At 40.0% G+C, this 24,867-nt stretch overlaps 2 protein-coding genes across 11 annotated transcripts in view; one reads left to right on the top strand and one right to left on the bottom strand.

The window, feature by feature from the left end:
- PATR-DQB1 (major histocompatibility complex, class II, DQ beta 1) overlaps nt 1-13,402 on the bottom strand; it is a 56,614-nt gene extending 43,212 nt beyond the window's left edge. For 2 of the 8 annotated variants that reach the window (XM_063811917.1, XM_063811918.1), the window contains exons 1-3: nt 13,311-13,398; nt 12,662-12,769; nt 10,927-10,979 (exon numbers count right to left, since the gene is read on the bottom strand). The gene's annotated coding sequence lies outside the window, so the exon portion shown is untranslated. Of the gene's footprint in view, nt 1-10,926; nt 10,980-12,661; nt 12,770-13,310 lie in introns of all 8 variants that reach the window. The other 6 variants (XM_063811924.1, XM_063811919.1, XM_063811920.1 and 3 more) reach the window with 5 other exon arrangements.
- Nucleotides 4,131-19,318, top strand: PATR-DQA1 (major histocompatibility complex, class II, DQ alpha 1). 3 transcript variants are annotated; one of them, XM_063812369.1, is made up of 7 exons: nt 4,224-4,430; nt 8,082-8,232; nt 8,884-9,049; nt 17,325-17,625; nt 18,038-18,319; nt 18,669-18,843; nt 19,003-19,318. In XM_063812369.1, exons 3-6 carry the CDS (start codon nt 8,981-8,983, stop codon nt 18,821-18,823), a joined length of 807 nt encoding a protein of 268 aa, XP_063668439.1. In that variant the 5' UTR covers nt 4,224-4,430; nt 8,082-8,232; nt 8,884-8,980; the 3' UTR covers nt 18,824-18,843; nt 19,003-19,318. The 3 variants fall into 3 exon arrangements, with proteins under 3 accessions (XP_063668438.1, XP_063668439.1, XP_003950844.1); XM_063812368.1 differs by lacking the exon at nt 8,082-8,232 and having other exon boundaries at nt 4,131-4,430; XM_003950795.5 differs by lacking the exons at nt 4,224-4,430; nt 8,082-8,232; nt 8,884-9,049 and adding an exon at nt 13,466-13,681 and having other exon boundaries at nt 17,377-17,625.
- Nucleotides 19,319-24,867: the final 5,549 nt, after the last annotated feature.

The following is a 24,867-nucleotide window of genomic DNA, read 5'->3' on the forward strand; positions in this document are numbered from 1 at the left end:
AATTAACCCATTTTAAGGTGCACAACTCAGTAGCATTTAGTGCATTCACCATGTTGTACAACCATCACTTCTATGTAGTTCCAAAACATTTTCATCCCCTCCAAAGGAGACCTTGTACCCACTAAGCAGTCACTCCCCATTCCCACTTCCTCCTCAGCAACCACAGTCTGATTTTAGACAGGCCTTGTTTTGCATCTAGGGTGGTGATTTCTCCATCAATCTATGCAGAAGATGCCTAGGCCCAGAATTCTGCATGGTGGGTAGGGGCTGTGGCTTGTCTTGAAGCTGGGTTCGCTTGCATAGCAAATGCTTTATCTTTATTTATGTGTGTTTGGGTTATTTAAAAAAGAATGTCTCATAAATATTATGGTTATACTGTTAATTTTCAAAGTGTTTTTGTTGTTTTACCTATGGAGAAAAGATTAATAGCAATTTGACTTGTTTTACAAAGGGACTACCTTTTCCAATGTTTGTGAAAATAATAATTAAAATTTTGTTTGGCTTTGTTCTGTGTGTATATTTAAAGCTGTCTTGAATTTCTAATCTATCTGTTTTAAGTTTTTTCTTTTTGTTTATCCTTATTGCTCTCTTAAAATGTTTCTGTTTCTTCATATTATTTTACATGTAAGAGCAACTAAAAAATGGTCATGAGTTCGAAGAAATCAAATGGAATTTTGTAGGAATTTGGGGCTAATATTTCAGGGTCTGATTCTTTCACTGGAGGACCATGAAGCCCATAGAGTGGAATTATTTTCTCTGGGCCCATGCAATTTCTTCTGAGAGGAAACTTAATGTATTTTGTTTGAGGGATAGATGCCAGCCACCTAGGTGGCAGAGGTCAGAGTGGAAGAGAGGTGGGGTTAACTAATCCCCATATAATCTTTCAATTAATCTCCTGAAGTGTCCACAAGTTTTTTTTAAAAAATGTTTAAATAAATACTATTTCAAGTGTGTGGTGATGTTTTTATAGCCACTAAAGATAAGATTTTATGAAACTGTTTAGTGATGTAGAAGATTGTCTGATCTGTGGGAAATTATCCACAGATTAAGTAAAAAAAAAAAAAATTACAAAGACTAATATTACAATTCTGTAAATGTATCTATACTGTGATATTTATATTTATAAAAACAGGAAGGATCTTAATGACACTCAGAAGACTAGAATTAGATGATAGAAGAACAACTACATTTTTCTCCTCCCAACAGTCTTAATAGGGCCTGCAGGTCTAAGGTGAGTGGGCTTGAAAAATGTCTGTTCAGGGAAATTTGTATGGAACATTTTAATGTGGAGCATTGTGTAGAAGTTCGCCTATACTGTCCCTGTAGTGTCTTTTTTCCTCTCCTGCAGGTCTTCATGGTCCTCTGGGATCATAGCCACAAAGTTTCTGTTCTCAATTGCGCTCTCAGGTCTACTTTTCAATCCTTTTACATAACTTTACTCATCTCTACCTCTCCCTTCCCTCCAAAGAGTTCTTTTTTATCCGCTGTCCTCATGGAAGTAAAACAATGACCTCACCATACCTCACAAATAAACAGAAGAAGAAAGATGTGAATCCTCCCTAAATCTAATGTCTTAAAATTGAAACGTATGAACCCTGTGGTACTCAGTTGAGCAGAGATAGGAGAGCACTACGCAGGTTCACACTCTTTTCCCTGAAGAAGGAAAAATTCAGAAAAAAACTCCAGTCTGTAGTTTTAGAGCAACTTTTGTGTGGGACCCTCCCAGACTGGAAATTTCTGGTCCCTCTCTTCTGGGGTTGGGAGCAAGCCCTGACTCTTCGGTGCCATGTAGCCTGGTCTAAGCTCAGGGACATTTCTATGGTTTTTGACAAAGCTGCAAAATTTTATTAGCCATAACATGTTTGAACCTGTAAGATTTCTAAGTAAGTCTGACAGTAAAATTTCAGGTTCTTCAGCTGACCATGAAGACTTCAAAGTGCATTCACTATTTAAATCACCTGTAGATGAATTATGCTGGACTTGACTAAGAGTGTTTGTCTGTGCATAAATCAAATACAGTCGACTTTCCCTATCCAAGGTTCCACATCTGTGGATTCAACCTACCATGGATTTAAATCTACGGATATGGGTTATTACAGCTTTTTTTTTTTTTTTTTTGAGACGGAGTCTCACTCAGTCCCCCAGGCTGGAGTGCAGTGGCGTGATCTTGGCTCACTGCAAGCTCTGCCTCCTGGGTTCACGTCATTCTCCTGCCTCAACCTCCCAAGTAGCTGGGACTACAGGCGCCCACCACCATGCCTGGCTAATTTTTTGTATTTTTAGTAGAGATGGGGTTTCACCGTGTTAGTCAGGATGGTCTCGGTCTCGATCTCCTGACCTCGTGATTCACCCGCCTCGGCCTCCCAAAGTGCTGGGATTACAGGCGTGAGCCACCGCGCCCGGCCTATTACAGCATTTTATAGAAGAGACTGAGCATCCACAGATTTTGGTATCAGCTGGGGTCCTGGAACCAATCTCCTGGGGGTGCAGAGCCACAGTCAAGTATGAGAAACAAAGAGAAGAGGAAGGGCCCATTTCTGTCCATAAGGCATCTACAGAGGAGGGCTTAATCAGCTACATTAATGCAAATTTCCACCTCAGGGCTGGCCCTGGAGAAACACCTCTAGATGAAGACAGTTGGATGTGTAAGTGGCCAGATCCATGTGCAATTACTTCTTTAGAAGAATTAAGTCGTGGCTTGACAAATGTTCCCTTGCCTGTGATAGGAGTTGTGGCATAAATTCCCTTCTGGGCTACAGTGTAGCACAATTGCCCTCTCTCTATGGTATCACTCTGAAGTTAGACTGCATGGATTTGAATTCTGGCTCCATTTCTTACTAGTGGTGTAGCTTTAGTCAAGTATCCAACTCTTCCATGCTACAATTTCCTAATTGGTAAAATGGGGGAGGGAGATATAATAATATACCTACTTAATGGTGTCATTCTAAAAGTTAAGTCAGTTAATATGAGTATGGTAAAAGCAATTAGAACATCTGGCATGTGGTAAGTACTCAATACATATCAGGCACTATTATCATCATTACTATCAATTATTATCATCATCATGACTGGGAGGTAACATGGCAATTTGTCGACATTTTCTTACCAGCCTGGCTGATAAACATCCAATATATCTGAAGAGAAAGTTTCAGAGTCAAAAGCAAAAAGAGGCCTGGCTTGCTTTATATTGGGTGGGAATAAGGAGGAGGGAAGGAATATGAGAGGAACAGGCAATTTGTCCTTTTGGTTTTATTTTAACTACCTCCAGGAAATTAACCTATTCTCACACATCTGGGGAAACAACCAAGTCCATTCCTTCACTTTAATTCTGATTTTTTTCCCACAATGTACACATCCCAGGATTTTTGGCTGACTTTAAAACTACAAACATCAGGTTCATACCAGTAAGCCAAACTCATAGTTGATTTGGAGGTTCATTGTCAATTTAGTAAACAGTGCCTAGATCATAAGATTCAACTGGCACATCCTGAAACTCACTGGAGACTGTGTGGACTAAAGAAATGAAGCATCCTCTACCTTTTCACAAGTGCAAACACATTAAGATGCTGCTATTTACAGTTACTCTTTCTCTGTAGACCTGTGGGCATGAGCTGTCCTTGGTTTAAGTCACTTGATAGTGACTCAAAGCACAAAGCACAGGGTAATGCCTGTTCTTTCCTTTTTTCTTTTTTCTTTTTTTTTTTTTCCTTTTTGAGACAGTTTCGCTCTTGTTGCCCAGGCTGGAGTGCAGTGGTGCGATCTTGGCTCACTGCAACCTCCACCTCCCAGGTTCAAGCAATTCTCCTGTCTCAGCCTTCCAAGTAGCTAGGATTACAGGCACGTGCCACTACACCCAGCTCATTTTGTATTTTTAGTAGAGATGGGGTTTCACCATGTTGGTCAGGCTGGTCTTGAACTCCTGACCTCAGGTGATCCACCCACCTTGGCCTCCCAAAGTGTTGGGATTACAGGCATGAGCCACTGTGCCCGGCCTACCTGTTCTTTAATCTGACTGTTGAACCCTTCACTTCTCTGGTTAGTTAATTTTCCAGGCAGAGGGCGCTGAAAGGACACCCATGTATCATGTGTTATTTACAATTCCTCACCCCAATCCCCAATCTCCACAACCTCACTCCCTTCTAGTCAGGTTTTGGTGACCATTGGCCCTTGCAGAAGCTGGGTTTAAGTGAAAGCAAAATGAGACATTAAATATTTTCCTCTTCAGCAAATCAGAACCCTGTGGGAAGCAGCATCATCTGTCTCTGGCAGACTAAGCCATGAAGACTGTAAGAAAAAATATTTAGTGATGGAGGAAGGAAAAAAGTATCCATTAGCAACAGCAAAATAATATAAAAAGTATTTAACAAGGAATATAAAGAATCATCAGAGAAAATGTTATAAAACTTCTTTGAGACCACAAGAGAAGATGAGTAAGTGGAGAAGAACATGGTGTTCACAGAGAGAGAAATATAGTAGATAGAATTAATACAGTTTCAAATTATGTACTTTCCTGTTGTTGGGTGGAGTGTTCTGTAAATGTAACTTAGTCAAGTTACTTGATAGCATTGTTCAGTTATTCTATATCCTTACTGACTTTCTGCTTAATTTTTCTATGAAATACTAAGAAATGAGTATAAAATCTCTAATGATAATTTTGGATTTTTCTATTTCTCCTTCCTTTTATGTCAACTTTGTCTCCTGTATTTTGAAGCTCTGTTGTTAGGTGCATATGCGCTTAAGATTGTTATGTCTCTTTAGAGAAATAACCCTTTATCATTAAGTGATGTCTGTCTTTATCCCTATTAACATTTCTCGCTCCAATTTCTACTTTGTCTAGTATTGACATAATCATTCTGACTTTCTTTTGATTTCTTTTGCATGGTATATATTTCCCTTCTTTTTACTTTTAATGAAGGTATGTCTTTATATTTAAAATGGGTTGCTGATAGGTTATAGTTTAATATTCCATTTTTATTCAATCTGTTCTTCTTTATCATTTAATTGGTCTGTCTGGACCAATTATATTTAATGTACTTATTAATATGGATGAATTATTTTTGCTATATATTTCTATTAATTCTATGAAATATTTATTTTTAAAATCTTTTTTTGCTTTCTTTTGGATTAGTTCTTGCCCTAGAATTTTACGTGTATGTATAATCTATCTTCAAATATACCTTAGATTAGCATACTCCAGATTTCTCTCTTATCCATTGTGTAATTGTTGTCATATAATTTCTTTCTCATATTCAATAAACACAATACATTGCTACTATTTTTATTTTAGAGAATCTGTTACCTTATAAAGCAATGATTCTTAAATGGGGGCAATTTTCCCCTCAAGTGACATTTGACAATGTCTGGAGATAGTTTTTGTTGTCACTGCTGGGGAGGGTGCTACTGGCATGTATTGGGTAGAGGCCAGGGGTGCTGTTAAAAGTCCTGTAACACACATGACAGCCTCCCACAAAAAAATAATTATCCTCTGGCTCAAAATATTAATAGTTCTCAGGTTGAGAAACCTCATTTTAGAGCATTTTTTAAACTTTTAAGTTCAAGGGTACATGTTCAGGTCTGTTACATAAACATGTAAACATGTGTCATAGGGGTTTGTTTTATAGATTATTTCATCACTCAGGTATTAAGTTTAGTAACCAATGGTAATTTTTCCTGATCCTCTCCCTCCTCCCACCCTCCACTCTTCAATAGGTCCTACTGTGTGTGGTTCCCCTCTATGTGTCCATGTATGTGTTATTATAATTTTGCTCCCACTCATACGTGAGAACATGCGGTATTTGGTTTTCTGTTCCTGTATTAGTCTGCTAAGAATAGTGGTCTCTAGTTCCATCCATGTCCCTGCAAAGAACATGATCTCATTCTTTTTTCTTTTTTTGAGACAGAGTCTTGCTCTGTCGCCCAGGCTGGAGTGCAGTGGCACGAGCTCTGCTCACTGCAAGCTCCGCCTCCTGGGTTCACGCCATTCTCCTGCCTCAGTCTCCCGAGTAGCCATCACACCCGGCTAATGTTTTGTATTTTTAGTAGAGACAGGGTTTCACCATGTTAGCCAGGATGGTCTTGATCTCCTGACCTCGTGATCCGCCTGCCTTGGCCTCCCAAAGTGCTGGGATTATAGGCATGAGCCACTGTGCCGGCCGATCTCATTCTTTTTTATGGCTGCATAGTATTCCATGGTATATATGTACCAAATTTTCTTTATTCAGTCTATCATTGATGGGTATTTAGGTTGATTCCATGTCTTTGCTATTGTTAATAGTGCTACAATGAGCATACGTGTACACGTGTCTTTATAATAGAACAATTTACAGTCCTTTGGGTATATAGCCAGTAATTGGATTGCTGGGTCAAATGGTATGTCTGCCATTGGGTCTTTGAGGTATTGCCACACTGTCTTCCAGAATGGTTGAAACAATTATCCCACCAACAGTGTATAAACGTTCCCTTTTCTCCACAACCTCGTCAGCATCTGTTAGTTTTTGACTTTTTAATAATAACCATTCTGACTGGTGTGGGATGGTCATTGTGGTCTTGATTTGCATTTCTCTAATGATCAGTGATTTTGAGCTGTTTTTCATATGATTGTTGGCTACATGTGTGTCTTCTTTTAAGAAGTGTCCGTTCATGCCCCTTGCCCACTTTTTTATGGAGTTGTTCGTTTTTACCTTGTACATTTGTTTAAGTTTCTTATAGATGCTGGATATCAGACCTTTGTTGGATGCATAGTTTACAGAACTTTTCTCCCATTCTGTATGTTGTCTGTCCACTCTGCTGATAATTTCTTTTGCTGTGCAGAAGCTCTTTAGTTTAATTAGATCCCATTTGTTAATTTTTGCTTTTGTTGCAATTACTTTTGCCAATGCCTATGTCCTGAGTAGTATTGCCTAAGTTGTCTTCCAGGGTTTTTATAGTTTTGGGTTTCACATTTAAGTCTTTAATCCATCTTAAGTTAATTTTTGTATATGGTGTGAGGAAAAGTTCCAGTTTCAACCTTCTGCATATGGCTAGCCAGTTCTCCCAGCACCATTTATTGAATAGGAAATCCTTTCCCCATTGCTTGTTTTCCTCAGGCTTGTTGAAGATCAGATAGTTGTAGGTATGAGGTCTTCTTTCTGAGTTCTCTATTCTGCTCCATTGCTCTATGTGTCTGTTCCTGTACCAGTACCATGCTGTTCTGGTTACTGTAGCCCTGCAGTGTAGTTTGAAATCGGGTAGTGTGATGCCTCCAGCTTTGTTCTTTTTGCTTAGGATTGCCTTGGCTATTCAGGCTCTCTCTAGTTCTGTGAAGAATCTCAATGGTAGTTTTTAATAGGAATAGCATTGAATCTATAAATTGCTTTGGGCAGCACTTGCTTTTAAAGTTTTTATTAAAAATTATTTGTCATTTGTTTAATGATTAATGCTAAGGAAAGGTATCTGTATAGCCGGGTGGGGTGGTATGCCTCTGTAGTCCCAGCTACTTGGAAGACTGAGGTGGGGCCTGGGAGTTTGAGGCCAGCCTGAGCAACACAGTGAGACCCCATCTCTAAAATTAAATAAGTAAATAAAAAGATCTATACAAAGAATGTTTACAATATGTACATTAGGACTGGGGAGTTCCTGGGAGGAGAATCAATCACTACCGGACATGAGGAATATCAGTCTCCAGACAGTCAGCTCTGTAAACTGATTCAGATGATTAAGAATTTCAGTCCAAGTCAACAAGTATTTATTGATTACATACCATAGTCTCTGCAAAGTCTTCATGAAATAACCTCTTAGGTTTAGCTGTAGAATACTCTGGAGCTATGGAGAAGGTAGATCTGGACATGGAGGTAATTTTGCATGTTTTTCAGTAGAAGAGCATTACAAAGCAATCTTTCCTCATATTATTATTATTATTATTATTTTTTTTTTTGAGATGAAGTCTCACTCTGTCGCCCAGGCTGGAGTGCAGTGGCACGATTTCAGCTCACTGCAAGCTCCGTCTCCCAGGTTTACACCATTCTCCTGCCTCAGCCTCTTGAGTAGCTGGGACTACAGGCGCCCGCCATCACGCCTGGCTAATTTTGTTTTTGTATTTTTAGTAGAGATGGGGCTTCACTGTGTTAGCGAGGATGGTCTTGATCTCCTGACCTCGTGATCCGCCTGCCTCTGCCTCCCAAAGTGCTGGGATTACAGTCGTGAGCCACCGCGCCTGGCCTCCTCATATTATTTTTTATTGTGCAGTTTATTCAAGTGAGTTATTTAAAACAACTAGTTCACACACATAGGAGTTGTTGCTGATAAAGAATTGGTGGAAATGATATTAAATAACAATTGTTTTTATAAGTTTCCTCTGCTTCATTAATTTTATGATTGTGAGAGACCACGTGACTGGATATCAGCATACAGGACTTTGTATCAGAATATGAGCTTGGCAGTCATAAGAGATTACTTACAATTCTTCACAATTCTGTATTTTCATTTGTAAATCTCCATAAAGTTTTTTATAAGAATAAATTGTAGCACCTTATTCATACTGGAATTCAACAGTTCTTAGTTCAAGTCTCCCTTGAGAAAGCTTCACTGTGTTTTTAGGGCAGATTAGTAAAGATAAGATCTTGACTGGTAGGTGAGTGGGTGGAATTTATTTCAAATATGGGGGCTCTCCAATGCTTGCACACCAAATTCATTTACATATTGTCAAAAGCCAGAGGATATTTATGATAAGTTGCAAAAATAGCTGCAAATTCTTTGTAGCCCATTCTGTCAAGAAATGCAATCTATTAATGCACCTCTTGATGTGAGCCAGTACTATGACTTGCTTTGAATAACAGAATGTAATGGAAGTGATGTTGTGAGTTTTAAGTTTCAGCTCAAGACATCTACTGTTTCTATCTCGCACAGGAGAGCTTTCCAGCACCTGTGATAAGCCTCAGCCCGCCTGCCGGATAATGAGCCCACATGGATTGAGAGAGGCCTCCTATCCCTGCCAAACCTATTGATGCTACAGAGATGTGAGGGAGCCCATCTGAGAAAAGCTGAACCTGCCCAGTACATAAAGACCACTCAGGTGGGTTGAGCACAATTTCCTGTCTTACAGAATCATGAGGAGACACTAAACAATTATTTGAAGTCATTAAGTTTTGGAGTACTTTGTTACATAAAAAAATCTGACAGATACAAGAGTCTTCAAAAAAATTTTGTTTTTCAGCAATGTCTTAGTGCTTCTGTGGCTCACAGGCTCCCACATGCCTGGAGTGCTACAGGGAGAAGGTTAAATGAATGAGGAAAAATTGATAGGCTTTCCCAGCCCAAAGCATGCTGTTATTATCATTATCATTATTAATATTTGTCTTTATATAGGAGCTACCACTTGGGAATAGTTGCTATGTGTCAGACACTGGATTGTATTTAACTTTATAATTGTACTTATCTATCATTTCATTTTACCATATTAACTATCATCTAATAATTTTCCTTCTGTTTTATAGAAAATAACCTTAAGGCTCAGGTGTTTTGAGTAGCTTGCCCAAGGTGATGCAGCTGATAAAATGAAAAGCAGCATGGAATACATATTTATCTTATTACAAAATCTGTATTCTTTTTACTTTGCTACTCTAGACTCTCTTATTATTGTGAAGCAGCTTTAACTACTGCAAGACAGAAGTCTTGGCCTTCAGAGTAAAACTTCACCAGTGCATAAAATCAGACTAAAACAATTTGAAAATATACAGTCTTAGAGAATGTTATAACTGTTTATTAGAACTAACATAAATTCTACCTAATTTCTTAGAGGGCTCTTAATGATGTCAATTATAATGGCACATCCCATTGCTATTTTAGTCATGGAATCAATGGCATGTCAATAAGTGCTTTCTGAGAAAATTGTTGGACAAAGTACTATTTTGAACTCCAAATTTTATTCCCACTATTAATTTATGAAGAGGGCCTTTTCTCTTTCTACTAGACAAAGGTAACAAATTAGCTCTTGTTAAAATGGTATGCTGTTCTTCTGAGTCTCATTTACTTATTACTTTACCTTACATTAAAATTATGACCTGAAGACAGAAGCAACTAGAACAATGTTCACTGTGTTATGGCCGGATGAAGCAAGAAGAGGAAAGAGACAAAACTAGGTTAAAGATAGAAATGGCATCTATTGGGCCAGTCGTGGCCTCACTCCTGTAATTCCAGCACTTTGGGAGGCCAAGGCAGGCAGATCACGAGGTCAGGAGATCGAGACCATCCTGGTTAACACAGTGAAACCCCATCTCTACTAAAAATACAAAAAATTAGCCGGGCGTGGTGGCAGGCGCCTGTAGTCCCAGCTACTTGCAGTGAGCCGAGATTACGCCACTGCACTCCAGCCTGGGCGACAGAGCAAGACTCTGTCTCAAAAAAAGAAAAAAAGAAATGGCGTCTATTATCTCTTCAATGACTTTGCCTTGCTTGGACTTTCCCTTCACCCCACAGGATGTGAGGTCTGAAATGGCACCCTCAACTTCCCATCCAAGATACAATTCTAATCCTACATTTAACACCCTAACTTCTTAACTGGAGTTGAGTTATTTAAACTGTAATTTTAATAGGTGAAATTCTGGACTACCATCCCAAAACATTTTGTTCATTTGCCAAAGTCCTAAGGAATTTCCATAAGATACAAAGCAGGTAAGTCTGGATACAGGAAAAAAGATAAAAACATGTTATTTGCTACACAGCAAGAAGGATATTGAGTGGCAAAGGGAGCACATCTCAAAGGGGACCTCAAAAACCCTCTTCATTCACAATGGCAGGAGCTAGAAAGAATAAAGCCACCTATAGGGTCAAATATCTCTCCTAATCATGTTAAGGCACTGCATTCTGAATTCGCACAGAAGGAGACTCTCACCCATCACTCCTCACAAGGACTCATGGCTTGCCCCTTAGCATCACATCTGTGCTACTTACCAGCTGCATGACCCTGGGAAAAGTCCTTCAACTCTCTGGGCTTTAATGTCCTCCTCGGAAAATGAGAACGATATTAAAATATGACAAGTATATGTAAAGAGTCCAGGAATTTTTCATTCCAAGTGCAGTGTATGTACATTTCTCACAACTGCCTAATGAGGTACCTCAATGCCTCCAGCCAAAGACCAGCAGGAGCATACAAGCAATGAACCAGTCAGCTTTATTGTTTATTGCAATGATGGATAAAACTCACCATGAGAATCACGCAGCCCCTCAGTAAGAGATTGTTGGAACCAAAGAAGTAGAACCAGGAGAATACATATATTAAGAGAATGATGCGAGGAATTAATTTTTGCATCTGTGGGGGTGGGCTAGGCAAGTCAGAGATCCTCTGGGAGGTAGTTATCAGGAAGGGCAGGCTGGAACTCTCAGCACAAGCTGACACACTGTCCAGAGTGGAATTTCTGTTTCCTCAGAGAAACCTCAGCTCTGCTCTTAAGGCTTTTCAACAGCTTAGATTAAGCTCACCCAGTTTTCCTAGGATAAATTCTTAAAGTCAACTGATTATGAACTTCAATGACATCTACAAAATATCTTCACAGCAACATCTAGATTATTAGTGTTTGACTGAATAACTGGGGATCACAGTCTAGCTGACACATAAAATTGACCATTAATCAGTTGTAAGGTTTGTGCTTGTTTTAGGTGATTTTGGGGAGGATTTAAGAAAGAGGGATTTTGCTTTTAATTGGATTCTGACAGAAAGTGGAGAGGTGGGGTGGCAATGTTATGATTGGGTAGCTTCATAAATCCTACCTAGAGGGACAGAAGACTATCCTGAGGCTACAGACGTGGTTGGTAAAGAAGCAGTAATCACTCCCAAGAGAGAGATGTGCCTGGTCATTTTTGTGGTTTGGACAATATTCATGTTTTGTCTGGGTTCAGACATGATGACTGAGCATTCAGGTGTTCTGTCTCAATCCACTGTGCTCACAGAGTACCTGTCTGATTCTGATGTTCTATGAAATCCTTTATCTCCAACAGGAGAATCAAAACCACCTGGGAGTGCCAGCCTAGCTCCTAGCAACCCCAAGCCTTTGTTAATTACATCCAGACAGCTCTCAGGTGTCAGGACATTTTTTTTTTGTTTCACTTTTTTTTTTTTACAGTCTCTGCCAGTGGGAGGTAAAACATAGTTCTGAGAATCTCAGAAGGCCATTTATCAAGGACAGAGTGATTCTAAATAGAAGCTCCATTAACTTATGGTTTCTATCACATACAGAAAATAGATGCATCTGAAAAAATATAATAAGTTTCCCTCTAAGGACTAACTTTAGCTCAATCTCTAGTCCCTTGCAAATATTTGGAATTTTAATGGGGTAGGATAACAAGTTTTAAAAGATCTGGTAGTTTAAGAAAAGAAAACCATTTTTCTAAGTCAGTGCAATTCTTCTTATTCTACCCTCAACTTTTGACTTCATATTCTTAATTTTTTAAAAAAAAGTTCTTAGAGTAATTGAGCCAGTCAAATTTTAAATGTAATCAATGTCCCCAAATTTCCTTTAAACATACTCAAGAAGCACCAAAACACAGAATATAAGGATTACTCAATGCAAAGAAAAACTGTATAAAGTCTCATACAGTTACTATAGACAGCACCATCTGACATTATAACCCCTTTTTATTGCCCTGGCCAAAACCACTTGTATCTTTTGAGTGCTTGAGAAGAACTTACCCAGCTGGATTTGTACAAGTAGAAAAGGCAAAGGTATTGCTTGGCTACCACCAGCAGAGATCCGTAGGTAGGTGGGGTCAACTTAACATTTGGAGAATTCCACACGCACTATGGAAGCAAAAAGAAAAACAGCTAACCCACATACAGAAGCCAGAGAAAGGGCAGGGGATGGGGACTGCCAGGGAGGGAAATCAACTCAGGGAAAAATTCCTGGAGGTTGTAACCCAGAAAATCCTGAAGGATGCCATATAACTGATGACCTCATCTATCCATGAGGCTGCTCAGAAGTGCCCTCCCCTGGCCAGGCGCGGTGGCTCATGCCTGTAATCCAAGCACTTTGGGAGGCTGAGGCAGGCAGATCACGAGGTCAGGAGTTCAAGACCAGCGTGGCCAACACAGTGAAACTCTGTCTCTACTAAAAATACAGAAATTAGCCGGGCGTGGTGGCAGGCGCCTGCAGTCCCAGCTACTTGGGAGGGTGAGGCAGGAGAATCGCTTGAACCTGGGAGGCAAAGGTTGCAGTGAGCCGAGACCATGCCATTGTACCTCAGCCTGGGTGACAGAGTGAGACTACGTCTCGAAAAAAAAAGGAAAAGAAAAAAAAAAGAAAAATGCCCATCCCTCTTGCAAATGGCAGACATGCACACACCAGAGAAGATTCCAATTTAGTGTCCTCCCTCTGTTCATAGAACAATTCCTCAAGTCCACTCTGAGTAGAGGCTGCATCACAACAAGGGGATTGCCCTGTCTCCTTCCAGGGCTCTTAATACAAACTCTTCAACTAGTAACTGAAATGTCACCATGGGGGATTTTTCTAATTGGCCAAAACCTGACCTGGCAGGGTTTGGTTTGGGTGTCTTCAGATTTCCTTGTCTTGAGGTCCTTACAATTACTCTACAGCTCAGAACAGCAACTGCTGAGGCTGTCTTGGGAAGAGGATGATCCTAAACAAAGCTCTGCTGCTGGGGGCCCTCGCCCTGACCACTGTGATGAGCCCTTGTGGAGGTGAAGACATTGTGGGTGAGTGCATGAGTGAGGAATGTTCTCTGGAGCTGAAAAACAGTAAATTGAAGGAAAAGAGAGAAAGCGATTTGCAGAGAAATTGTAGAGATTTCCTAAGACCCCTTTCAGTATTAAGAGAATTAAAAATTATAGCTGTTCCTCCTTCAGGAAACCAGAGCCCCAACCTACTCTTTTTGTTATGTATGCTTTTGTGTTCACTAAGGACGCTATTCTGTTTATATTATATTCAGTGACTACAGCCTGGAGGTCTCTATGTCGTTCCATCATGATTGCCTCAAAAATTAGTGAGGTTTCCATCAGTGGATAATTTTTTATTATTAAAAATGTATGAAGTGTCATTCTCAAATTTCCCTGAACAACTTTTGAAGCTTTTCGTATGTCTCCTATAGTAGATCTTGGGGTCGTTCCATCAATTATATACTCTATAGATATTAAAAAAGTTGCCCGTTTCTTTCTCTCAGACTTACTCACATTTCCACATGGGAACTGGCACAGGTGGGGAGTGGGTAAAGGAGTCCAGCAGGCTGAATGCCTTCAACAATCATTTTACCACATGGTCCTCACTTACTCTCAGCTGCCTCATATGTGTCACCTCACAAATAATCAAATAAAATGGGCATGTAGCTAAGCTTTGTAAATAGTGAAAACATGGATGTCAATTGTTTTTACATATTTCTATTACAGGTATAGCTTCACATTTTTCTTTAGCAAAATAAGGGATCCTTTTAGTTTAAAATTGAGAAGTAGAAAAAATTGGTAAATTAAATCATTTTATTCTCAAATTATCAACCCAAATTACCTGTTCTTCACCTCATCTAATAAAGTCCTATAAAAAGAAAAGCGGGCCAGACAAGGTGGCTCATGCCTGTAATCCCAGCACTTTGGGAGGCCGAAGCAGGAGGATCATTTAAGCCTGGGAGTTTGAGACCAGCCTGGGCAACATAGCAAGACCTCATCTCTACCAAAAAATAAAATAAAAATTAGCCAGGCATGGTGGTGTGTGCCTGTGGTGCCAGCTACTCAGAAGGCTGCAGTGGGAGGAGCACTTGAGTCCAGGAGGTGGAAGCTGCAGTGAGCCATGATGGCACCACTACACTCCAGCCAAGGCAACAGAGAGAGACCCTGTCTCAAAAAGAAAGAGGAAAGAAAGAGAGAAAGGAAGGAAAGAAGGAAAGAAGGAAGGAAGGAAGGAGAAAGGGAAGGGAGGAAGGAAAAAAGAAAGAAAGAAAGAAAACGGAAGGAAGGAAGCACAGATTAATTACTTGGTCTCTTAGTCTCCTCTGCCTTTGTCGTCCATCTCTTCCCACCTCTCTTCATGCATTCCTTTCTCCCTCTTCCCTTTCAGGATCCATCTCTGGCTCCCTGCTCCTTTATAGAGATGGACAGTGGGTTTGTAAAACAAAAGTTGAAAAGTCAGATAGTTAAAAGGGGAAGTGAACTGGAAGGTCTAAACTTTCACAACCTTATTAACCGTGGCTGCTCCCATTCTGATTTTGTTCAGCAGTGGAAGTTTCACCCTCTCCTCCAGAGCGCTTGGCTTCTTTGTTCCAAGTTTCCTTTCTTCAACCTCACACCAGAGTTCCCTGGTCAGGCTTGGCTCATCCATTAGGCACAATGTGGGCAGTGCAGGGGACCCTCCATACTGTAAAGCCACATGAGAATGTTTTAACTCCTTTTAAAATTATAAAAAAATGAAATTGTAGAGCCTAAGAAAATGTTTTAACTTTTAATTCAGCCTAGATTATATTGTCTTTATACCAATTCAGTCATAAAATATAATTTTCCATATTTTTATGGAGGAAGGCGTCCACACAAGCAAGAGTGCTTGGGGCTCACATGTCAGAACGCAACCCTGATCATGGCTGATCCTGGCCTTCGTGTGGTTCTGCTAACTATGTGCCTGTCAGTCTTCCCCAAAATCTATGTGGTCCTCAAATATAACAACTGTCATTCAATACACATGTTTGAGCACCCAGTGAGCTAAGTTTTAAGGATTCAAAGATGAAAAGTCATGCTGTCTCCCCTGCAGAGGGTGCTCAGACTAGTGATGGAAACAGTATGGGATGAAAGAAAGCAGAAGGCCGTTGCTGAGCAGGCAGTGGACTCAGCAGAGGCTGAAACTATACAAGTGACTCGGTTCCAGCTGGACCAGCAGGATAACCAGATGAAAAGAAGGATTGCATATATTCCATATATATTTATGTTTGAACAAAGAGTCAAGGTTTATTGCAAGGATAAGGAGGCTTTGTTGGTGGCCTGTTAAGACCATCCAGGGTGGTCATACTGGATAGGGAAGAAGGTGAGCTGGAAGAGGGATAGACAAACTTGGATGGCCAGATGTTGAGATGGAGGAGCTGGACGTCATAACGTGGTCAAAAACATGTTGATGAGAGGACTTATCTACAAAGTTGTTAACTTAAGAAGAAACCTCAAGGATTGATTTTATGATTTCTCCAGGAAGTCCTAAAAGATAATTTCATTTCAGGGAGAAAAACAACAGACCACTGCAAAGACCAGGAACATGAAAGGATAATGTAGTTTGGTTTGCTTGGCAGATACTTGTGAAAGATGTTGGACTGTAAGGCTGTCAATATCCTCCTCGCAGAACTTACTACAGTACATTGTATCTGCTCCCTTACCTACCTGACTCTCCCACTATTCAGTTTGTTCCTTAATGGTAGACCATGCCTGATCGGTGTTTTACACATCCCCTGCTATGTCTGATACTTGTGGATGCTCAGAAAGTGGGGAAGGAAGGAAAGATACGATGGTAAAAGGCTTACACATGTCTTGACCAGAATGTTCAGTTTGGCTCATTTGGCTGGAGTCATACTGCATGGCTGCCATTCTGCTCTGGCATCCTCAGAGAAGCATACCGCCCATTAAAGGAAAAAGCGTGAATATAAATGTTGAGTCAGAACACTGCAGACATTTAGTAACCTCCTTCAGAGGAAAAAAAAAAGGTGGGGGGAATGACAGAAATCCAAAAACTAGTAGAGCTTCCACTTTTTCATTTCAGAAGAAATCAGTTACTCTCCTCTAAGGACCATTACTATTAACAAAACAGAGACCTTAGAAGGAAGCATTATTTATTTATCATATATTTTGTAATGTTATTACCTTTCTTGTTATACTCTTTCTTATACCCTACCATTGTTAGCAGAAATTATTTTAAATTAATAAGATCCTGCATGCTTTTCCTTTTTCTAAAAAAAGAAAGATCTCTGTGTAGAATGTCCTGTTCTGAGCCAGTCCTGAGAGGAAAGGAAGTATAATCAATTTGTTATTAACTGATGAAAGAATTAACTGAAAGATAAACCTTAGGAAGCAGAGGGAAGTTAATCTATGACTAAGAAAGTTAAGTACTCTGATAACTCATTCATTCCTTCTTTTATTCATTTACATTATTTAATCACAAGTCTATGATGTGCCAGGCACTCAGGAAATAGTGAAAATTGGACACGCGATATTCTGCCCTTGTGTAGCACATACTGTAGTGGGAAAGAAAGTGCACTTTTAACCGGACAACTATCAACACGAAGAGGGGAGGAAGCAGGGGCTGGAAATGTCCACAGACTTTGCCAAAGACAAAGCCCATAATATTTGAAAGTCAGTTTCTTCCATCATTTTGTGTATTAAGGTTCTTTATTCCCGTGTTCTCCGCCTTCCTGCTTGTCATCTTCACTCATCAGCTGACCACGTTGCCTCTTACGGTGTAAACTTGTACCAGTCTTACGGTCCCTCTGGGCAGTACACCCATGAATTTGATGGAGATGAGGAGTTCTATGTGGACCTGGAGAGGAAGGAGACTGTCTGGCAGTTGCCTCTGTTCCGCAGCTTTAGAGGATTTGACCCGCAGGGTGCGCTGACCAACATTGCTATTACAAAACACAACTTGAACATCCTGATTAAACGCTCCAACTCTACCGCTGCTACCAATGGTATGTGTCCACCATTCTGCCTTTCTTTACTGATCTATCCCTTTATACCAAGTTTCATTATTTTCTTTCCAAGAGGTCCCCAGATCTTCTCATTGCAATTGCTGAAATTTTATCATTTCTCATCTCTAAAATCACATATTCCCATGTAATACAAGGGTCTTTCCATTATGCATTCATTAAGTCCTTCTAGGAGAGGTCTCATCAACCTCCTACTTTATTAAACATGCCCACAGAGAGAAGGGCACAGGAGTAAAGCAGAGGCAATGTGTCGTTGCTCCCAAGTAGAAGGTAAATAAGGCCTCTTTGACCAGCAGGAGAGGAAATGCTGGTAGGAAGACTCTTCCAGGATGTAATGCAGAAGCTCAGGGCAGAGCTATTCACACTTCACACCAGTGCTGTTTCCTCACCATAGAGGTTCCTGAGGTCACAGTGTTTTCCAAGTCTCCCGTGACGCTGGATCAGCCCAACACCCTCATCTGTCTTGTGGACAACATCTTTCCTCCTGTGGTCAACATCACATGGCTGAGCAATGGGCACTCAGTCACAGAAGGTGTTTCTGAGACCAGCTTCCTCTCCAAGAGTGATCATTCCTTCTTCAAGATCAGTTACCTCACCTTCCTCCCTTCTGCTGATGAGATTTATGACTGCAAGGTGGAGCACTGGGGCCTGGATGAGCCTCTTCTGAAACACTGGGGTAAGGATGAGTTTCACCATTTTTTGATGCTTTCTTGTCTGTCAAGTTCAGAACTTCCTGCCTTTTACTCTATATCCCAAAACTTGTTTTCCACACTTCATGAGTTTCTTTTATCTTTTTTTTTTGAAAGAATTAAGCAACAAAAGCACAGATTTATTAAAAAAGAAAGTACACTCCACAGGGTGGGAGCAGGCCTGCCACTTCATGGGTTTCTAATAACAGACTTCACTCTCCTCCCTAAGCCAGGGGCCTTCAGTCTTTGCAGAGCCAACCCTCCACCCCATCCCATCCCACACACATGCACATGAGCACACCCTGCATTCTGAACTCAACAACTTCACTTCCACAGAGCCTGAGATTCCAGCACCTATGTCAGAGCTCACAGAGACTGTGGTCTGCACCCTGGGGTTGTCTGTGGGCCTCGTGGGCATTGTGGTGGGGACCGTCTTGATCATCCGAGGCCTGCGTTCAGTTGGTGCTTCCAGACACCAAGGGCCCTTGTGAATCCCATCCTGAAAAGGAAGGTAAGATTGAGATTTGTTAGAGCTGATGCTGCAGGAAGGAAAGTGGGAGGAGGCTGTGGACATGAATGTGGTTGAAAGTTGTACGGGAATTGGGAAGTGGCATGATGATGACACAGGAGCCCCCTCGGACCCATCGATCTCATGTGTGTCCTGTTGCAGGTGCATCACCATCTACAGCAGCGGAAGAGTGGACTTGCTACATGACCTAGCACTATTCTCTGGCCCGATTTATCATACCCTTTTTCTCCTGCAAATGTTTCTCCTCTTATCTTTTCTCTGCTTTTTTTTTCTTAAGCTGCTGTATCCCCTCAGAGCTCACAAATGCCTTTGAATTATTTCCCTGACCTCCTGATTTTTTTTTCTTTTCTCAAGTGTTACCTACTAAGAGATGCCTGGGGTAAGCCGCCCAGCTACCTAATTCCTCAGTAACATCGATCTAAAATCTCCATGGAAGCAATAAATTCCCTTTAAGAGATCTATGTCAAATTTTTCCATCTTTCATCCGGGGCTGACTGAACCTATGGCTAAGAATTGTGACACTCTCATGTTTCAAGCCAATTTCATCTCATTTGCCAGATCATATTTCATATCCAGTAACACAGAAGCAACCAAGTACAATATAGCCTGATAATATGTTGATTTCTTAGCTGACATTAATATTTCTTTCTCCTTTGTGTTCTCACCCTTGGCACTGCCGCCCATCCCTCAATTCAGGCAACAATGAAGTTAATGGATACTCTCTGCCTTTTGCTCAGAATTGTTATAGCAAAAATTTTAAAACCAAAAAATAAGTTTGTACTAATTTCAATATGGCTTTTAAAAGTATGACGGAGAAATAAATTAGGATAAAGGAACTTTGAATCACAAAAATATCAAAAGTAAAAATTTATTCTCAAAACTTTGAATTTGTAAAGAATGATGACAGTAGAAGCCTTCCTCTCCCCTCCTCACCTTTAGGGAATAAAAATTCTTTAGGTAGGAAAAGAAATGGAAGTCAGAAAAACATTAGAAAAAGACAGTAATGTGGGTATCTGAAAAGGAACAAATACTTATTCCTCACATAGGGTTAGTGACAATGGGAAAAGGGATAGGAGTAGAAGCCACAGACATATCTAGGAGCCCTGAATAGAGGCGCAGTCTGCCTCACCTCCTGAATGAAGCTTTGCTAGATAACCACGTAGCTTTCCCTGTGCCACCCTTGCATGAAGGAGACAGTATAGGGGATATGGCTGCAGGATGTTTCTAGGAAACATGCCGATACAAAACAATGCCAGTATCTTCAGAAATCCCCAGCCCTTTCCCCTCACCCCTCCTGGCTAAGGAAAGCACTAGCTTATGAGAGAAACCCTAGGAGGAACAACACAGTTGAGACAACGTAGCAGCATCTGTGGGTGCTGTGTCCTCCACTGGATTGGCCATTTCCTAGCAGAAACTCTCCCAGAGGAAATGGTCAGCAGTGACCTCATGGCTCTAAACAGCTATGAAATCTGTGAGGGTATTTCTATCCATGCTACCTGCATCAGTGAGTTTAAATTTTAATTGGAGAAAAAAGACAAAATATTAACACATTAATTGATACAGTATAGTTTGGTGCAAAGAACCCTAAATCCAAATCAAGGATTCAGTACTTTGAAGCTAGTATTTTAAACTTTATAAATGGGTAAAGTATCTAACATTTCTGGCCTTATTTTTCTCTTCCACAATGGAGGAGTAATAATACTTTCCTTGCAGAGTTATTGATGGAATTTGAATAATCTTGATATATAGTCAATGCCTTACATATAGTATATAAATACACAAGAAAACATTGTGGTTATATTTATAATTAATTTATTTAAAAGAATGGATCACGTTATATGAAAAGTACTTTTGTTTTTCTCAGCCCCTTAATGATTTAGGAGATTCAAATGTATGTAGAACTATGGGTGAATTTCTTTTCATATGATCATTGCAGGATATTGTTTTCTCCAAAATGAGAGAGGCTGAGATCAATTGCTAAGAGAACTCTTAGGATGAGAAATTGTAATATTTCACTTTGGTTTTCAACTCTTTAAGAAGGGATATATTCCCTCCTTGTGGCCTATAAGTCTTTATTCAAAGTATTTCATATGCAACAGATGTTTATGCATGTTTACTTTGGGGAGGAGGTGAAGAAAGTTCAAGGAGAAAATAATTTAAAATGCAGACTAGGAATCAGTAAGCAAGGGAGTGTGAACAAGTGATCATCAAAAAAATGTCCATCACAGAGCACAGAGCACTTTTAGGGCAATGAAACTACTCTATTTGATACCACAATGTTGAAAAATGTCATTATGCATTTGCCCAAATCCACAGAATGTACAACACCAAGAGCGAGACAATGTAAACTATGGACTTTGGGTGATAATGATGTGCCAATGTAAGTTCATAAATTATAGCTAATGTACCACTCTGGAGGGAGATGTTGCTAATGGGGGAGGCTATGCATGTGTGGGAGCAGAGTGTATCTGGCAGCCGTCCCCAACGTTTTTGGCACCAGGGACCAGTTTTATGGAAGACAATTTTTTCACAGATAGTGAGGGGAATGTGGGTATGATTTGGGGATGAAACTGTGAAACTGTTCCACCTCAGATCAAAAAGCATTAGCAAGGTTCTCATAAGGAACATGCAACCTAGATCTCTTGCATGCACAGTTAACAATAGGGTTCGCGCTCCTATGAGAATCTAATGCCACCACTGATCTGACGGAAGGCGGGGCTCAGTTGGTAATGCTACCTCGCCCACTGCATGGTCCAGTTTCTAACAGGCCACCAGCTGGTACTGGTCCATGGCCCAGGGGGTTGGGGACCTTTGGGATATCTCTGCAGCTTCTGCTCAGTTTTTCTGTGAACCAACAACTGCTTTAAAATAAAGTCTATTTTTTTTATTATACTTTAAGTTTTCGGGTACATGTGCACAATGTGCAGGTTTGTTAGATATGTATACATGTGCCATGTTGGTGTGCTGCACCCATTAACTCGTCATTTACATTAGGTATATCTCCTAATGCTATCCCTCTCCCCTCCCCCCACCCCACAACAGGCCCCGGTGTGTGATGTTCCCCTTCCTGTGTCCATGTGTTCTCATTGTTCAATTCCCACCTATGAATGAGAACATGTGGTGTTTGGTTTTTTGTCCTTGGGATAGTTTGCTGAGAATGATGGTTTCCAGCTTCATCCATGTCCCTACAAAGGACATGAACTCATCATTTTTTATGGCTGCATAGTATTCCATGGTGTATATGTGCCACATTTTCTTCATCCAGTCTATCATTGTTGGACATTTGGGTTGGTTCCAAGTCTTTGCATTTGTGAATAGTGCCACAATAAACATACATGTGCATGTGTCTTTATAGCAGCATGATTTATAATCCTTTGGGTATATACCCAGTAATGGGATGGCTGGGTCAAATGGTATTTCTAGTTCTAGATCCCTGAGGAATCGCCACACTGACTTCCACAATGGTTGAACTAGTTTACAGTCCAATCAACAGTGTAAAAGTGTTCCTATTTCTCCACATCCTCTCCAGCACCTGTTGTTTCCTGACTTTTTAATGATTGCCATTCTAACTGGTGTGAGATGGTATCTCATTGTGGTTTTGATTTGCATTTCTCTGATGGCCAGTGGTGATGAGCATTTTTTCATGTGTTTTTTGGCTGCATAAATGTCTTCTTTTGAGAAGTGTCTGTTCATATCCTTTGCCCACTTTTTGATGGGGTTGTTTGCTTTTTTCTTGTAAATTTGTTTGAGTTCATTGTAGATTCTGGATATCAGCCCTTTGTCAGATGAGTAGATTGCAAAAATTTTCTCCCATTCTGTAGGTTGTCTGTTCACTTTGATGATAGTTTCTTTTGCTGTGCAGAAGCTCTTTAGTTTAATTAGATCCCATTTGTCAATTTTGGCTTTTGTTGCCATTGCTTTTGGTGTTTTAGACATGAAGTCCTTGCCCATGCCTATGTCCTGAATGGTATTGCCTAGGTTTTCTTCTAGGGTTTTTATGGTTTTAGGTCTAACATGTAAGTCTTTAATCCATCTTGAATTAATTTTTGTATAAGGTGTAAGGAAGGGATCCAGTTTCAGCTTTCTACATATGGCTAGCCAGTTTTCCCAGCACCATTTATTAAATAGGGAATCCTTTCCCCATTTCGTGTTTTTGTCAGGTTTGTCAAAGATCAGACAGTTGTAGATAAGCGGCATCATTTCTGAGGGCCCTGTTCTGTTCCCTTGATCTATATCTCTGTTTTGGTACCAGTACCATGCTGTTTTGGTTACTGTAGCCTTGTAGTATAGATTGAAGTCAGGTAGCGTGATGCCTCCAGCTTTGTTCTTTTGGCTTAGGACTGACTTGGCAATGCAGGCTCTTTTTTGGTTCCATATGAACTTTAAAGCAGTTTTTTCCAATTTTGTGAAGAAAGTCATTGGTAGCTTGCTGATAAGCAACTTCAGCAAAGTCTCAGGATACAAAATCAATGTACAAAAATCACAAGCATTCTTATACACCAATAACAGACAAACAGAGAGCCAAATCATGAGTGAACTCCCATTCACAATTGCTTCAAAGAGAATAAAATACCTAGGAATCCAACTTACAAGGGATGTGAAGGACCTCTTCAAGGAAAACTACAAACCACTCCTCAATGAAATAAAAGAGGATACAAACCAATGGAAGAACATTCCATGCTCATGGGTAGGAAGAATCAATATCGTGAAAATGGCCATACTGCCCAAGGTAATTTATAGATTCAATAAAGTCTATTTTTAAAAAGGAGAAGAAAAGGTAACCAATTATGGTCCCAAATATATAAAATAAAACTTTTAGTATGAAAAAGTCACATTAAAATGCGCAAATGTGCTAAGAAATTTTTAGCAATAGGGTTTCAAATAAATTTCATATAAATTTCAATGATTCATGAGGCAAGAATCCAGCATATTGGAGTTGTGTGCATTTGTGTGCTTGTGTATGTGTGTGTGTGTGTGTGTAATATAAGGGGTATACTGAATGGCAAAATGACTAGTCATACAGAAATCTACAAATGCTGCCCAACTCAGACTCATTCCTCAAGAAGTACTGTGGAAAGCAAATTTAATGATATTGCATTTTATTAAAAGGTTGTATTCAAAAAGTATTTATGTAATGTTAAAATAGCAGAATTAAAACTAATTCTAAAAAATAAGAGTAAATTTTTTTAATCAGCTAAAAAAGTAGGGTCATTATTGACATTACTATAAATGGGGTTACAGATCAACCTGCATGATTTTAAATCATGCGATACTTAAAAATTATTTCAGTTATTTGAATTATTTCAGATTATATACATAAAGTGTGACTTCATTAATATTTAATATCACATTATTTAAAATTTACAAAATTAGTGGGTCACAGAGGCTCGTGCCTGTGATCTTAACACTTTGGAGGCCAATGGAGGAGGATTGCTTGAAGCCAGGAGTTCAACAGCTGCCTGGGCAACAAAGCAAGACACCATCTCTACAACATAAAAATAAATTAGCGCATGGTGGCGCGCCTGTAATCCCAGCTACTCTGGAGGCTGAGACGAGAGGAGCGAACCCAGGAGTTCAGGGCTTCAGAGGGCTAGGATTGTGCCACTGTGCTCGCTCCAGCCTAGGCAACAGAGCAAGACCCTACCTCTAAAAATAAATAAATAAATAAATGAATTTTACAAAATTTTAAAAATCACATGAAATATTTCAGGTTTGTACTTGCCACAAACAAACTAGGGATTTGAAGAATTAAACATTTTATTTTACTTACAGTCTGTACTGGCACATAGTAAGTAGTCAGTAGGTGTTAACAATTAGTGTTATTGTTATTTTCTGGAGTCCAACTAACAAATCCCACAGCGAATGACACCACAGGCATGAAACCAACAAGATTCAGAATATGGGAACTTCCACTAGATAACTCCATTTTTTCAGCAACAATTCAAAGACAGACAGAGAGAAAGAGAGAGAGAGAAAGAAGAGAAGAGAAGAGAAGAGAAGCTATAC

This window comes from Pan troglodytes, chromosome 5 (assembly GCF_028858775.2).
Source record: "Pan troglodytes isolate AG18354 chromosome 5, NHGRI_mPanTro3-v2.0_pri, whole genome shotgun sequence".
In the NCBI taxonomy this organism is placed as follows: Eukaryota; Metazoa; Chordata; class Mammalia; order Primates; family Hominidae; genus Pan; species Pan troglodytes.

Coding starts and splice junctions, on each gene's coding strand:
- PATR-DQA1 (XM_063812368.1), top strand. CDS start 8,981: ATGCTACAGAGATGTGAGGGAGCCCATCTGAGAAAAGCTGAACCTGCC. Junction 9,050..17,324: donor AGTACATAAAGACCACTCAG/GTGGGTTGAGCA, acceptor TTGTGTATTAAG/GTTCTTTATTCCCGTGTTCT. Junction 18,320..18,668: donor GCCTCTTCTGAAACACTGGG/GTAAGGATGAGT, acceptor TCACTTCCACAG/AGCCTGAGATTCCAGCACCT.